General features: G+C 33.4%; 4 protein-coding genes and 1 pseudogene across 4 annotated transcripts; all 5 read left to right on the top strand.

Annotated features, from left to right (window-relative positions):
- The first annotated feature begins 1030 nt into the window (after window positions 1-1030).
- Window positions 1031-2351, top strand: LOC106380087 (probable WRKY transcription factor 50). The gene is made up of 3 exons (XM_013819907.3): window positions 1031-1431; window positions 1657-1795; window positions 2026-2351. Exons 1-3 carry the CDS (start codon window positions 1185-1187, stop codon window positions 2147-2149), a joined length of 510 nt encoding a protein of 169 aa, XP_013675361.1. The 5' UTR covers window positions 1031-1184; the 3' UTR covers window positions 2150-2351.
- Window positions 2352-3454: 1103 nt separating this feature from the next.
- On the top strand, window positions 3455-8250 carry LOC125580894 (U-box domain-containing protein 51-like). Its single transcript, XM_048746153.1, has 7 exons — window positions 3455-3779; window positions 3967-4040; window positions 4113-4453; window positions 4885-5161; window positions 5247-5348; window positions 5709-6137; window positions 6343-8250. The coding sequence occupies exons 1-7, from the start codon at window positions 3605-3607 to the stop codon at window positions 7057-7059; spliced, it is 2115 nt and encodes a 704-aa protein (XP_048602110.1). The 5' UTR covers window positions 3455-3604; the 3' UTR covers window positions 7060-8250.
- A 592-nt stretch (window positions 8251-8842) lies between these two features.
- Window positions 8843-9373, top strand: BNAANNG29140D. Its single transcript, XM_013819015.1, has one exon. The coding sequence runs from the start codon at window positions 8843-8845 to the stop codon at window positions 9371-9373; it is 531 nt and encodes a 176-aa protein (XP_013674469.1).
- A 1060-nt stretch (window positions 9374-10433) lies between these two features.
- LOC106378975 lies at window positions 10434-10979 on the top strand. The gene has a single exon (XM_013819016.1). It carries the CDS (start codon window positions 10434-10436, stop codon window positions 10977-10979), a length of 546 nt encoding a protein of 181 aa, XP_013674470.1.
- A 2448-nt stretch (window positions 10980-13427) lies between these two features.
- LOC106380399 lies at window positions 13428-13920 on the top strand (annotated as a pseudogene).
- The last annotated feature ends 856 nt before the right edge of the window (window positions 13921-14776 follow it).

Below are 14776 nucleotides of genomic sequence, written 5' to 3'. Positions count from 1 at the left end.
TCGAAGCGGTTTGAAGCGGTTTAGAGCGATCTGAGTGATTGTTGCAAACCGCCAGCAACCGCTACCAACCGCAAAAGCTGCGTTTGCGGGTGGTAGCGGGAAAACCAATCACCCCCTTAGACTAGTTTATATCGATTCCGAACAATTTTAAACTAGTAACTAATTTAATCAACTTATATCGGATTTTAAGAAAATTGTTTCGGTTATGATCAGATTAGTCTGCTAACTAATTTAAGCTTTACATAAACCAATTTTTGGAGAATTGGAATTTATATATATGTATCTTTTTCTCTGATCAAAAATTGTATATATGTATCTAATTTATGTTAGGCTCTAGTAAATAAATGGAAATAAGATCAAGTCATGTTATTCTTTTTAAATAGGGGAAATTAGTGAAAAAAAATAATTCATCATTTTTTTTTGTAATTTTCACTATTCATCTGATTCAGATATTTTATAATCACAACCGTTTGTAACAGTATGAGTCTGTAAAAGTTAATGATAAAAAAAAATAAAAAAAATAATCACAACCGTTTTTGTTAGGTCTAACAATCTAGAGATAGATATCTCCTATGTATATCTCTTTATCCAAAATAGTATAATAGTGCAATCTGAATGGTTACACACTTACAATTTACAAGATACTTGATATGTATAGTTAAGCCTTTTCACCTCTCATAACATTTTCTTTTTACTAAACTCAGAAAAAATTATAATCCTGTGACTACTGCAGAAGTTATACTACTTACTAGGGTCTATGAAGTAGGAAGAATAACAAAGTCCTCTTGACTAGAAAATTTAACAGTCTCGAATCCATAGAATGCATTGGTATTATTCTCAGTGATGATGATGTTACTTTGTGGGAACGTAACTTAAGCCTTAAGTTCCTTGCACCAAGAGACTTAATGAAAAGACTTGCAAAAAAAAAAAAAAAAGTAGTTGTGGACCAAGACACAAGTCAACCACAAGTCTTTGTAAGACCAAACATGTTTTGAAGCAGCATCATCTTTCTTATGTAAGCTTCCTTATGAAATTTGTACCCACAAAGTACACGTTTCTACAGATTATATAATTTATTAACGCTTACCTTGAAGCTTCCTTTCTATAGTTAAGTCTTCATATTCCAAAAATAAAAAAGATTTCTTGAAACATTCTTTTTATGAATAGATAGTAGTGTTTGAGTTATGAATGATGAAGAGACAAACATGGCGAGGAGTTTCAGCGATGATACTCACTCAGGGTTCGGACTTCCGGATCTATACTTGTCAGATGAATGGATGGACGATGATCTTGTCTCTGCTGTTTCCGGGATGAATCATTCTTATGGCTATCAGACCAATGTTGATGCTGTTTTTTTCTCCGGTTCCTCTAGCAGTTTCAGTCAGCCCACATCTCCAAGTACTAAAGCTTCTGTTGCCCCTGCTTCTGCCGGTAAGTTTCTCTTTCGTTCTGTGGAAACCATATGAGAAAGAAAGGTTGTGATCTAAAGATCTGTCTACACAGTACATATACAACACACACTCCTTTAGAACATGTCTGATTGTAGTCTATGCTGATCTTAGACACTAGGACTTGAACCTAAAGACTCTTTAGTGAATCAAAATGGAGTTTACAGATCATTCTAAGCTGAATCTGTTTTTTTTTTCCTTCTTCAAGAAACTCAAGTAAAGAAAGAAAAGAAGAAAGTTAAAGAGAGAGTTGCATTCAAGACAAGGTCTGACGTTGAAGTGCTTGACGATGGGTTCAAGTGGAGAAAGTATGGGAAGAAGATGGTGAAGAACAGCCCACATCCCAGGTAGGGAACAAGAACAACATTTTTCAACATTAATTACATCTTTTCATACTCTTATGACCAAGAGACACACAGAAAGATATGTTAGTTCTAAAGAAGCATACCAAATTTGAGAAACCAAAAGAAAAAACATGACATGCCTGCTAGAGTTGAGCTGTTTCAGACATTGGGATCCGCCATTATGACCTGAAAATCAAATATGTTCTTGAGACTAATTGTAATGATTTTTGCAGAAACTACTACAAATGTGCAGCTGATGCCTGTCCAGTGAAGAAAAGGGTTGAAAGAGATAAAGATGATCCAAGCTTTGTTATAACAACTTATGAGGGCTCCCACAATCACTCAAGCATGTACTAAGGCTCCTAAGGATTTTATAATTTTTTTGGTTTTACTATAACCAATGCTATTCATGGTATGTGCTCTTATGAATCTGTTCTTGAGACTTTACAATGTTTATTATATTTATACTGCTTCTAAGTTCTTTGTATTTAATGTAAACTGGTTGACAGATTCACAAATTTTGAGAGATTTATTATGAATCAGTAGTACTTCTACAGCATCTTATGTTGTTACAAGTGAGAATCAGTGGTAATATAATCCAGAGACCCTCATACCATTTTATAAGTTAGCAATCTTGAAATATCAATGCAAATATAAGCAGAAAATTACTATACCAACTCCTTATGAACACAATGGTTACTTGTCAAGTAGAGAGCTCTACTTACGGCTCTCCCTCTGAATCTGCCGATAAACCATCTCTATCATTAGAGGACACTCTTTGGTTCAAGTCATAACATCTCAACCCGAGTAATGCTGTAAAACGTCAATAAACTGAAATTTAGACATTAAAGCTAGTAAAACAGAAGGAGTCTACGGTTTACAACAGAACTAACGACCTGGTTTGCTACCAGGGAGTAGTGATGGGTTAAAGTTTGTTTGTTTTCACTTTATACTTAAACAAAACTAAAAAAACAGAGATACACATGTTGTAAAAAAGTTTTTGTATTTGAATAAATTTAACATTCTTTAAAAAAAAGAGCTAGAGTAAATGCTTGGTTTTGCCTGTAGAGAATCATCATCTTTTGTTGGTGAATGGTGATGCAGGACAGTGACCATGGAGGAAGATAGAAAATGAAGGCATGAAAGCTAAGCTAGGAAACTGTGTGTTGTTTTTGTCTTCTGCGTTTGTGTAAAACGTCATGCATTTTATGTTTTGAAATTCAGGGACAGCACGAAGTTGGTTACAGTTTTATAAGGAAACCTTTACTTTTTCAATATAATGCATGTTTTTAAATTTAACTAAGAACCAATCATGTTGAAATCATTAATAACAAAATTACAATAATTACAAGAGATATAAATTAAAATAAACAAATGATAATTGTGTAATCGGTTATATTATAAAAATAAGCATTATTGTATTCATTAACATGCATTTTTATTTACGTTGAAACGTTGACTGCTGGAAACTAGTGCTATGAGCCTATGATGTTGTTACAAATATATTTTAGGAGAATTCATACTATTTGTTGAAAATAGAAAGAACTCTTTATAATGTAAAGTAGTTTCGAGAATATATTAACAATACGTATCTAAAAATACCTTTTTCGTTTTTACCGAAAGAAAAGGTGTTACAAATCAGTGGTCGATAGAAACTTGATCCTTTGATCAGCTAAGTTTTAGGATAATCGTTTATTCGTATAACACCAATCGTTGAATTTGAGAGGAGAAACTTAGACCGCAAGCAAGAAGCCTTTCTCTTCTCTTGACCTTGAGAATAATTCCTCTGCCTTGAGTTGCACTCTGCCGACGATGGCTCCACCGTACTCGTCAGACGATAGCCATTCTCCGGTAAACTCAACAGTGATTGCCATTGACAAAGAGAAGCATAGCCATTACGCGGTTCGTTGGGCCGTCGACCATCTAGCCAATACCATTCACAACCCACTCATCATTCTTCTTCATGTTCGTCTCAAAAGTTCAAATTGTAAGTATCTTACCTTTATTTTTACAGGGCCTGGTCTGAGAATTAGAGGACATTGGGAGGCATGCAACTTATAAATAATAAATCTTTATAAATATGGGTTAAGCCGAATGTTTTATCCGACTTTAGCCAGAACTAGTCCTGCATTCTCATCATGTATATATCAAAGATTTTTTTTTGGAAACTGTAGATGGAGGGAATGGAGCCAGTGATGACCTGAACCAGCTTTTCATTCCATATCGAGGATATTGTGCACGCAAAGGGGTATTATAATCTTTCTTTCATGTCGTTATCTCATGCATGAAACGAATATGTTTTTAACGTTACTCTTAGTAGATTTCCATGTCGGAGGCTGTTATAGACGATTCGGACGTGGCGAAAGCAATATTGGAGTATGTTAATAGCAACCTGGTTAACAATCTTGTGTTGGGAGCATCCGCCAAGAACACATACACATTTGCTAGGTCTCTTATGTTTAGTAAACACCACGACGTGCAAGGTGCCATAATGAAATCGATACCTGATTTTTGTTCAGTCTACGTAATATCCAAAGGAAAAGTTCAGTCTTCTCGACCAGCTCAAAGACCTATCACCAACACACTTGCACCTCCTCGTGTACCCTCCTCTGGCTTTCTAATCCAGTCGTTATCGGATAGCGAGCAAGATCCTGTGCCTACGTAAGTAAACTAATCTTTCGTTTCTTCTATCATTTGAGATACCTTTATATGAATCTCTTAAGCTTTTGATATTATATATTTTTGGTGAGAGATTCTCAATACGAATGCTCTTATAAAACGTATATTTGATGTGCATTTTATTTCCAATCACTTGCTCATGCTAAAACATACGGCCTTGAGTGTGAGACCTTAGGGCATCTGTATTGGGGGTCCTTTAAGGCATCCCTTAGGGGAAGGGGGTGGGAACCGAGGAAGAAAGAGAAGGGAAAAGCCCTTAATTAAGGGCTGTCCCTTACTCTCTAATGACCAAAAAAAAAAAAAAAAAAAAGCATAATAAGGGACTCTCTCCCTCTCTCTCTTCATCCCACCAATAAAGATGCCCTTATGAACCCATATATCATCTAACACGTAAGATTTCTATAATTTTTTAGCGGCCAACGTAGTGCAAGGAGAAAACCTACAGAGATATACCCACACAATCGTACCCCCACCAACCCCACGCAAGAAAGGCACAAAGCCCCTATAAATGGGTCGATGGATTTTAACAATGCCTTTACCCAAGTTGCGTTCCAAAGGAATCCCACGATACAAAGTTCCTTTTCTGACGAATCTGAAGGTGGTATGAGGGGCTCCATTGATGTATCTTCTCATAATTCAGATGTATATGGCGCATCATGTTCTTCAGACGAGTCAAATGCTCAAACAACCGTACGTTCTTTAATGATCTTCTTTCTAATTTTTAAGAAATAAAACTATAAGTCTCTTAAGTCCTTGGTTCTTACTCTATTCACAGAAAGATATTGAAGCTGAAATGAGAAGGCTGAAGCTTGAACTAAAGCAAACTATGGATATGTATAGCTCAGCTTGTAAAGAAGCACTTACAGCAAAAAGAAAGGTACTCCATCAGTTTTTAAGTTGTTATGACTACGATTATGAAAATCAAAACATCACACTTTCCTCTGTTTTTATTACTTGAAGTTTTGGTTTATGCACATAATTTTTTTTTTAAATTAATTTTTTAGATTCTCTATTTTCTAACCAAAAACATAATTAACTATCCACTTAATCACATTTGAACCAAGTAAAAAAAATAAACTACTAAATATAAAGAGATATAATACAATATGTTACTATTTTAATATTAGAAACTGAAAACGTCATCTAATTGAAACAATTTTTTTTCCTGAAACTTATCTATTAAAAAGAAACAGAAAAAGTGTCTTGTTGCATATGATATTTATGGGTTTTTTCCTAGGCAAACGAGCTAAACCAATGGAAAATAGAAGAAGCTCTTAAGTTCGAGAAAGCCAAGCTATCTGAAGAAGCAGCATTGGCAGTGGCAGAAATGGAGAAGGCAAAGTGCAGAACGGCCTTAGAGGCAGCTGAGAAAGCTCAGAGAATGGCAGAGCTAGAAGGACAAAGAAGAAAGCAAGCAGAGATAAAAGCAAGAAATGAATCAGAGGATAAAGACCGTGCAATGAATGCTTTAGCACACAACGATGTTCGTTACAGAAGATACTCCATAGAAGAGATCGAAGAAGCCACAGAGAACTTTGCAAATCACAGAAAAATTGGAGAAGGAGGTTATGGACCTGTGTACAAAGGCGAACTTGACCACACTCCTGTTGCCATTAAAGTCTTGAGACCAGATGCTGCTCAAGGAAAAAAACAATTTCAACAAGAGGTAGGGTTTCTACTTTTATATTTCTTGTTATCCAATATTATTTGCTTAGTTTAGGGCATCCGCATTGATTATCTTTCAACAAAAGTCTCTTGCTATAAATAATACAGTAATATTTTAGTGGAATTATTTTCTAAAAACTTTAAAAATTATCTTATTAAAATATTATCATTTTAGTCTCATGATTTTGTATACTCTCATGTTACAGGTTGAAGTTCTAAGTAGCATAAGGCATCCTCACATGGTCCTTCTCCTTGGTGCATGTCCAGAATATGGATGCTTGGTTTACGAGTTAATGGAAAATGGGAGCTTAGAGGACATACTCATCCGGAGAGGAAACTCTAAACCGCTTTCTTGGAGGAAACGTTTCGAAATAGCGGCAGAGATTGCTACCGCCCTCTCATTCCTCCATCAAGCTAAACCAGAACCTCTAGTTCACCGCGACCTCAAACCGGCCAACATACTCCTAGACAAAAACTACGTGAGCAAGATCAGTGACGTTGGTTTAGCACGATTAGTCCCTGCGTCAGTAGCTAATAACGTCACGCAATACCACATGACATCTGCGGCAGGAACATTCTGTTACATAGACCCTGAGTATCAACAGACAGGAATGTTAACCACAAAGTCAGACATATACTCGTTGGGGATAATGCTGCTTCAGATCATTACCGCAAGGCCTCCCATGGGGCTGGCCCACCATGTCTCGAGGGCGATCAGTAGAGGAACTTTAAAGGACATGCTTGACCCGACCGTGCCCGATTGGCCTCTACAAGAGGCTCAAGCTTTTGCAGCTATGTCGTTGAGATGCGCTGAGCTTAGAAAAAGAGATAGACCGGATCTTGGGAAGGATGTTGTCCCACTACTTATTCGATTAAAGAACTTAGGTAATGATGCTGGTTTAACTCGTGCTGATGAAAGCTAACGTATGGATATGACAAAGAACTTTGTACATTCAAACATATGATTTGAGATGTTTTTTATTTATAAATTTAATGTTAAATTAAATATAATGGCTTGTGTTAGAATTCGAACCAAGTGTCTCTCATATTCCTCGTTAGTTTATCTTTATGTTTTCACAACATACCAATATCATGTTGACGTTCAGGTTGATTTTTAAGTGGAGACATGTAATAGTGTGAAGTTATGAACCCATAAAACATCCATAATGGAAGAAACAAGAGACCGCACACATACTATAGTTTTAACCGATACAACACTCTTCTCTTACTAAATGGTACAGGCGTACCGTTACAAGGCCAGTTCTGTTATATGATTACAGCTATGTGTGTTTAATCTTACACTAATAAAAGTTGAGACTATGGATGTTCTTAAGGGTATAATTTAAACAATATGAGTTTGTTATTAGTGAGATACCACTAGCATTTTATGATTTTTAAAAGGATCTGCTGAGATTATGATATCTAGAACGAACATCAAATATATCCTAAAAGTAAATGGTTAGATCTCATGAAACACATTGACAACATTATGAAGAAGTCGATAGAGAGTAACTGTTATCAATTCTTACCAATGATATCTCAAAAATATACTATTAGTATAAGTTAATTTTGTAATTACATTTTAAACAAAATGAAATTTAGCAAATTGATAAAGTGAAATTTTCTTTGGAGTCTCTCACTTTGTTTTGAGTTTTCAAATGAAAGACTTATCTCTCTTCTTTCCTTAACTTTTCTATTTTTCAAAAAAATTCTATTTATTTTCCTAATTTAATTAGGAAACTTCTCTATATACCCATTGTTGAGGTGGTCATCATCATTCATCAAACTTCATTTGAAAGACTATAATTCCTAAATGACTGTAACAGAAAAAGTTTCTTCCCAAATGTCCTTAAATGTGGGTCTCTATGTTATCTTAATAATATGGAGGTAAATATAAGAATATCTAAAGCCTTAGAGGGAGAGTGTGAGCAGCAAAGGGTTTTACTCCTTTGGAGATCTTCTCATTCTTCTTTGCGGCGATTGACTACTGCTTGAGATATCTCTTGTTCGATTCACAGTCTTCGTTGGTAAGTCCTCTCTCTTCACCTTGCTCTATCACTCTCACTCTCTCTCTGCTTTTCCCTTGAGTTGCTATGTAATGTGATTTATTGCGAAAGCAGCTTCCTTTGCATTGGATTTGGTGTTTGTGTAGAGATTTAGAATGCATTGTGAGTCAAAACTTGGGAGCGAATCTCTCATTCTGATGAAACAAGGAGCTGAAGCTGTAAGCTTTCTCTGTATGAATCATTGTATATGTTCTCTGTTTTGGACAGAGTTTAAGTCTTTATTAGTTTTTTTTTTCACTACTTTGGTCTGTTGTTGTCTTAAATGGAGATTTTTTTTTGTTTTCAAACGTAGATGGGTTGTATACTGACAACGTATAGGAAGTCCTCAAAGCAATGGTCACGTTTACAATGTGTGTTGGCTTGTAAGTTTGTGGGAATGTGGGATGAGACTTGATGAAATGTACATAACATAAGACTCCAGATTAGCAACAGTTATGGTTAAGAAAGTTACTATATTTAATTATCAACCAACTCAACAAACATATTGATAAATAAAGAAATTTACAACAACATCCTTCTATTTTCAGCATATAACGGTCTCTAAATAATCACTTTTTGTATATAAGGAAAAAAATGAGATGAACCCTCAAAAAACAAAGACAGTTTACAAAAAAAGAAAAAACCTAAAAGCATAGAAGAAATGGGAAACAAACTGATTTTTGGAGCCCTATTATGTCTGTGCCTTGTGATACAAGCCACCAGCCACGTTGAGAACCCTCTGATAAACCATTACGCCGATTACGAAGCGGTTCATCCCAGCGAATACTACAGCTCCGACTTCGAACTCAAAGACGGAACCAACGTGATCTTCGAAGCTATCAACGAGCTGAAAGGGATCAAGAAACCAAAAGCAGGGTTCCAGTGCAGCATTGGTCGGAAACACTGGACTAGGTCTCTTCCTGGAGACGTGTTTTTCGCCAAGTTCTTCTTTTACTGTGTTAACCCGAACGCAAAGGTTGTTAACCGGTGCCATTTCCGGTCTAGTTTGGGTTATGTTAATCTTGATATTGAGATAACTCCTGCGCTTGGAAGTCGATGTCCTGGTTATAGATGTGTTCTAGCGATAAGGCGTGAAGGTCTTTTGATGAAAGATACTAATGAGCTTTTTCCTTGGACTCCTTGGCCTCATCGCCACACTCAACCTAAGTTGCCCAAGATGATCAACAAGTGATTCGTTTGATATTTGATGTATTATGGGAACGTGTGTGTATACATGTATCTTTTTTTTTTTTTGGTTCTCCCATGAAAAAATGTATTTAGATTTGAGAAAAAAATCAGAAGTTGAAAACGATATCCAGAGCATTTGGTATGATTTTCTACAAATATGGTTTTGAAAAATCGTGTACTTGATACCGAACTGCACAAAACATCTACACAAACACTTTTGAAATGTAGCATATGGTTTCTTAGATGAATATACGTCACTGCGGATAGACTTGTCCTCGAAAAATTCTTGAATTAAGATTCACCAAATATTATTGTCATTAACAACTCATTATTACAAGTTTTTATAGTGGCTAATGATGATTGAAATCGTTAGAAGAGAACTCAAACTATAGTCTTCATCCTATTGCTGGTTTTGTAGCATCATTATTAATTTGTAGTATTGTCAAACTGAATCACTTAAAATACATACACAAAAAAATAATATTATTTAATTTAAGAGTAACTCAATAACTTAAAAAGCTATACTAAAACCAATAACTAAATTTTAATATAAGTTTTTATTTACGTTTTACTCTATCCAACTTATGAAACCAAAATAATGATGTTCTAACTATCTTAAAGCCAAGAATTCTTTTAAATGAATGGCCTAAAATTATTTAAGCAAACTAATCGTTTGAAAAATGTATTTTTTAAAAAAATATTGAATGGCCAAAAATCAAGACAAATATAAGAACACTGTTAATCAAAAAATTATGTAGAGAGTAATTTGGATGTTTCATGACCAATGAAACAATCTCGCAGCTTGAACGCAGTTTTCCAGCTAAAAAGGTTAAATTTTACATACCGATTCCGTTATTCATCTTTCTTATGGACTATTATTTATGCCGTTTTTATTGTTTCATATCAAAGCTGTCCACATAAGAAATAACAATTAACAAAATATAATTATATGGTCTTTTCAACAGATTTCAGTTTTGAAACACATTTTTAAAAGCTAAGCATGAAGAACAAACCAAATCCCAAGGCAAAGAACACGAGACAAATTATCACAGGAAGGGGGAAAAATGACGTTTAACAGTGATGGGTTTATAAAAACCCTAGCGTGGTTCCTTGTGGTGCACTTCACCGCATTCTCCTACGCCGGGAGGTCACATTTCGTCACAACGGAGCTAAACATCCGTAATGAAATGCAAGGCTTGAAACGTCCAGAGATCGTTTACTTCTGTCAAGCTTTAAACAGTGGCCTTGAATACGGATGGAGACGAGCCAAGAAGCCACCATTGGGCCATACCCTCCATGTACTCTTGGAAGGTGGCGAGAAGCTAGAGGAGGAGATTCACCGCTGCCATTTCAGGTCCGTGCGCGGTACAGCGGACGTAGATATTCGTATGACCGCGATAGATGCCGAGATGTGTAATGATAAAAAGGCATGTGCAGTTCATGAGGTTACACCTGAAGGGATAATTTTTGATGGTAAGGAATGGGATTTTGAGGAGAGGTATCCACGGCTGATACCGAGGAGATACCTTGAAGCTAAGTGGAAACCTTGGCCACGACGCAGCGACCGTGTGGCCCAGGGAAGCCAACGTAGGCGCGGGGGTTCACATTGATTTTGGTGGCCGAATATGTATCATTGGGGTTTCAGGTGTACTAGACTGATTGGTAATGAAAAGGCTTTTGATGAACACTGTGATTGAGTTATTTAAATGTGGTTTGCATTTCAAATCTTTCTTCTTCTGCTTATTGAGGCCCCCTCTATCATGGACGGTTCTAAGATTTATTGAGTTATAAACATTTTTAATTAACCTTAATAAAATAATAAGAAAATTTGAAAGCCATGTACCTATGTATAATAGTTTTTAAAATCTGGAAGCCAGTGCGAATGTTTCATCTACTTGACAGCCTATAATTAGTTACCTTGCTATTACTTACCTTGCGGGTACTTTTTTTTTTTGGATTATCAAATCTAATATATTAAAACATAAGTCATAACTTCTTTTCATGTGTGATTTTTTTTAGTTTGGACCATTCCTAGAAAATATCATAATTTACATAAGTTCATTATTATATCTGTTAATATCTTTATCTTTTTATTTGAAATACAAATAAATATATTTAAAATATTCTAACAAAATCTTTTTAAAATTTTCTTAGAATCTTTTTAAATTTACTTTCAAAAATTAGTTAGTTTTAATTTAAATTATCATAAAATATAATTAGAAAATTAAAATTGAATATAGTTTTCGTTTATAAACGAAAATTTAAATAAAATGAAATTAATTAATTTCAAAAATACATTTACTAATAATTTTTAAAGATTTTGTTAAAAATAAATATTTATTTCTATTTTAATGTTTTTCAAATTTGTTTTCTAATAAAATAAAAATCATGATTTTTTGATGAGTGATATTTTTATTTGTATCATCATTTAAATTTTCTATTAAATATATATCACTAATGCTAATATATATATAATATTTTTAACTACTTTAATCATAATATCTTTTATATCTTTTAATTTTTTTAAAAAAATTAAAATTCTAACAAATCTTTTGAAAAAGATTATAATAAGATCTTAATTGTCATAAATTGAATATAAATATTTTTAATTAATTTTGTAATTAGTAATGAAATGTTACTAAAAGAATAAAATTATATCATATTTTATCAATTTTATAATAATATCTATCATTTTAAAATAAAAACGTTATATTGAACAAAATATGATTAAATTATTTTAAATTGATAAGTTAACATATTTTATTTTCATAATATAAAATATTTATGCTAAAAATATAATATGTTAGTAGAACGGGTTAATGTTAGTAAACTATATAATACATGTATAAAAATTTCTCTTATCCTAAACTTTTTAATATACAGTAATTTATTATATAAAATTAATAAACATTAAAAATTACTAAAAAAATCTTGCGATTTGAATTACAGATCATGATTATAATAAAATAAATACAAAATTATTTTCATATATGTTGTTTCATGCATTAAAAAAATAGTTTAGTAATCAAACGCAAATTCAATAGGACAAATATATAATAGACAACATATATATGTGATGATTTTAATTTACAGCATGAAAACTATAAAATTATTATATTTGGCATAATTATACAAACATTTAAATATGTGAGTAACATTAAAAAATCTATAATAATTATGTAAAACAAATATTTATATATATTAATGTGAAAATATATACCCGCACGGTTGTGCAGGTGGAATTCTAGTACAAATTATTACGCAAATTACCTATAAATTATGTAGACCAGCTTATCTTTTAGACTTTACGAAGGCCTTTTTTACTTAAATGAAGGATAAAATAAAATTCTTCAATAGATGAACCATCATTTTTAATTACCCTCCAGAAAGCTTGGAGCTAATAAACAATTAGATGTTGTTGATTCGTAGCAGTGTCGTGATTTTTGTCTCCGTATGTTTGTTAGTCGTGTTAATTAAACCAAGCAGTGTGTAATTTTAAAATTTGAAATGAGAAAGAACGTTAATCTCTATGGGTGTAGATTCTGCATGATAACCATCAAAGAACCTCAATTAGTCGCCATTAAAGAATTTAAGACAAGCCATTGCGCGTCTGATGTGGAATTGAACAACATATCCAAATAATAATAAATTTATGCAGTGAAATTTTATTGAAATGTCAAAGTTGAAACTTTAATTACAAACTTATGCTATGCAATAATGATATATCATTCATTTAAACATAACGCTCTAAACTTTTCACCCTAGGTCATAAAAATCTAAAAGAGAATGAAGATGACTGTGGTCAAAGCTTCTCAAAACAACACATTTTATTTTTAACCTTTAGGGTTTGCTGCTCTCTGTTTTTATCTACAAAGATAGATGAAATTTTTTTTTTTTTTCAAAAAAGATAGATGAAAATAGCTTCTAGTACTTCTAAATATGGAAGCGGCAACAGTAACACGGTCTAGTTGCCATATAATGGACATTCACCTGACCCTATATATTTGTTACGTGAGCCCCAAGACGCAACGAAACACACATATTCAAGAAAACATAACGATCGTTTAGTACAAATGGGAAGAAACCAAACCTGGTGGTTCTTCATGGCGGCTATTGCATGTGGTCGCAACATTGTTACCATCACCAACCAGGGCTGGTCGTCTAGAGCTAAAGAACGAAATCTCAGGGGTGTCTGGTGTCAGGAAATCGAGGCTGTCCGTGCGGTGCTGGTCGAACGAGAACGACCTCGGGTGGGACGTGATAAAGCCAATGGAGTCACGGGTGTGGAAGTTCACGACAATGAACATGTGGCCGTTCCAGAAAACTGAGTTCAGGTGCCAGTTTCGTAGCGGGTTTGGAACTACGAGCCAAGACGTTGTGACAGTGTTCTCTGTCCAGAGCGGGTTTCGGAGAGAGTGTGGAGATGGACGCGATGAGTGCATTTGGGTATCGAAGAGAGATGGGTTCTATCAAAGAAGGGTCGTAAGGGACGAGGGTAGCCGTAAGGAGTTCGTAGATGTCCTCAAAAGCAAATGGGTTTGGAAATGGTGATTACTTCAATTTTTTTATCAGTAACATTCATTATAGGGGTTAATCTACGTGATAACGTAGCCACACCATGACTATTAACCACTACTCTACATGTTAGATTGAGTCAATCAATATTTCTTATTCGTTTTCTTACACCTTTGTGTTAGACTCGGACGGTTATGCGACAATTTCAATTGTTGTAGTACATTATACAAATTATATATAAAATAAGGATTTATAATTTTATTTGAGCATAGGGTATATAATTTAAAACTTATAAAATGTCAGACCAGAATAACTAAGGGGGTTATTGGTAAGGAATTCTCACCAATTTTGAAAATTTTAAGAATCCATTGTTATTGGTTCTTGGATTTCAAAAATCTTAGTAGAAACTATTGTTATTGGTTTAAGAATTTTCAAAATCCATAAATCTCTTGTTATTAAGTTTAGTTATTACTGATTCTCTAATTCTAACTAAATCTAGTATTATTGGAAGATGAATTATATTCATTTTTACTCATAAGACTTAACTTTTAAAATATCATATGTATTCATGTGATTTTCAAAATCTTTGTGATAAAAAACATAGAAAACAAAAGAATTATTCTTACCAAATATCTATTGCACCTAAATCCAAATTATATGTTCAAAACTATAATTCATTACATTTATATACTTTTACATTTTTGAATAATTATTTTAAAAAATATAATATATTAAAAAAATTATAGTTTTACATTACATTTACAAATCTTAATAATTTTGAAATATTTTTTTTTAAATAGTTTCAAAAACATTTTCGAATTTCAAAAAAAAATCGAAAAATATAAAAATTATAAAAAATTTTGAATTTGAAAACATATAATTTGAAATTATA

The sequence above is a fragment of the Brassica napus genome, chromosome A2 (assembly GCF_020379485.1).
Source record: "Brassica napus cultivar Da-Ae chromosome A2, Da-Ae, whole genome shotgun sequence".
NCBI classification, from domain to species: Eukaryota; Viridiplantae; Streptophyta; class Magnoliopsida; order Brassicales; family Brassicaceae; genus Brassica; species Brassica napus.
The sequence above is the reverse complement of the archived record's forward strand: the minus strand, read 5'-3'. Positions and strand labels throughout refer to the sequence as shown.

Coding starts and splice junctions, on each gene's coding strand:
- BNAANNG29140D (XM_013819015.1), top strand. CDS start 8,843: ATGGGAAACAAACTGATTTTTGGAGCCCTATTATGTCTGTGCCTTGTG.
- LOC106380087 (XM_013819907.3), top strand. CDS start 1,185: ATGAATGATGAAGAGACAAACATGGCGAGGAGTTTCAGCGATGATACT. Junction 1,432..1,656: donor TGTTGCCCCTGCTTCTGCCG/GTAAGTTTCTCT, acceptor TCCTTCTTCAAG/AAACTCAAGTAAAGAAAGAA. Junction 1,796..2,025: donor AAGAACAGCCCACATCCCAG/GTAGGGAACAAG, acceptor TGATTTTTGCAG/AAACTACTACAAATGTGCAG.
- LOC125580894 (XM_048746153.1), top strand. CDS start 3,605: ATGGCTCCACCGTACTCGTCAGACGATAGCCATTCTCCGGTAAACTCA. Junction 3,780..3,966: donor TCGTCTCAAAAGTTCAAATT/GTAAGTATCTTA, acceptor TGGAAACTGTAG/ATGGAGGGAATGGAGCCAGT. Junction 4,041..4,112: donor GATATTGTGCACGCAAAGGG/GTATTATAATCT, acceptor TACTCTTAGTAG/ATTTCCATGTCGGAGGCTGT.
- LOC106378975 (XM_013819016.1), top strand. CDS start 10,434: ATGACGTTTAACAGTGATGGGTTTATAAAAACCCTAGCGTGGTTCCTT.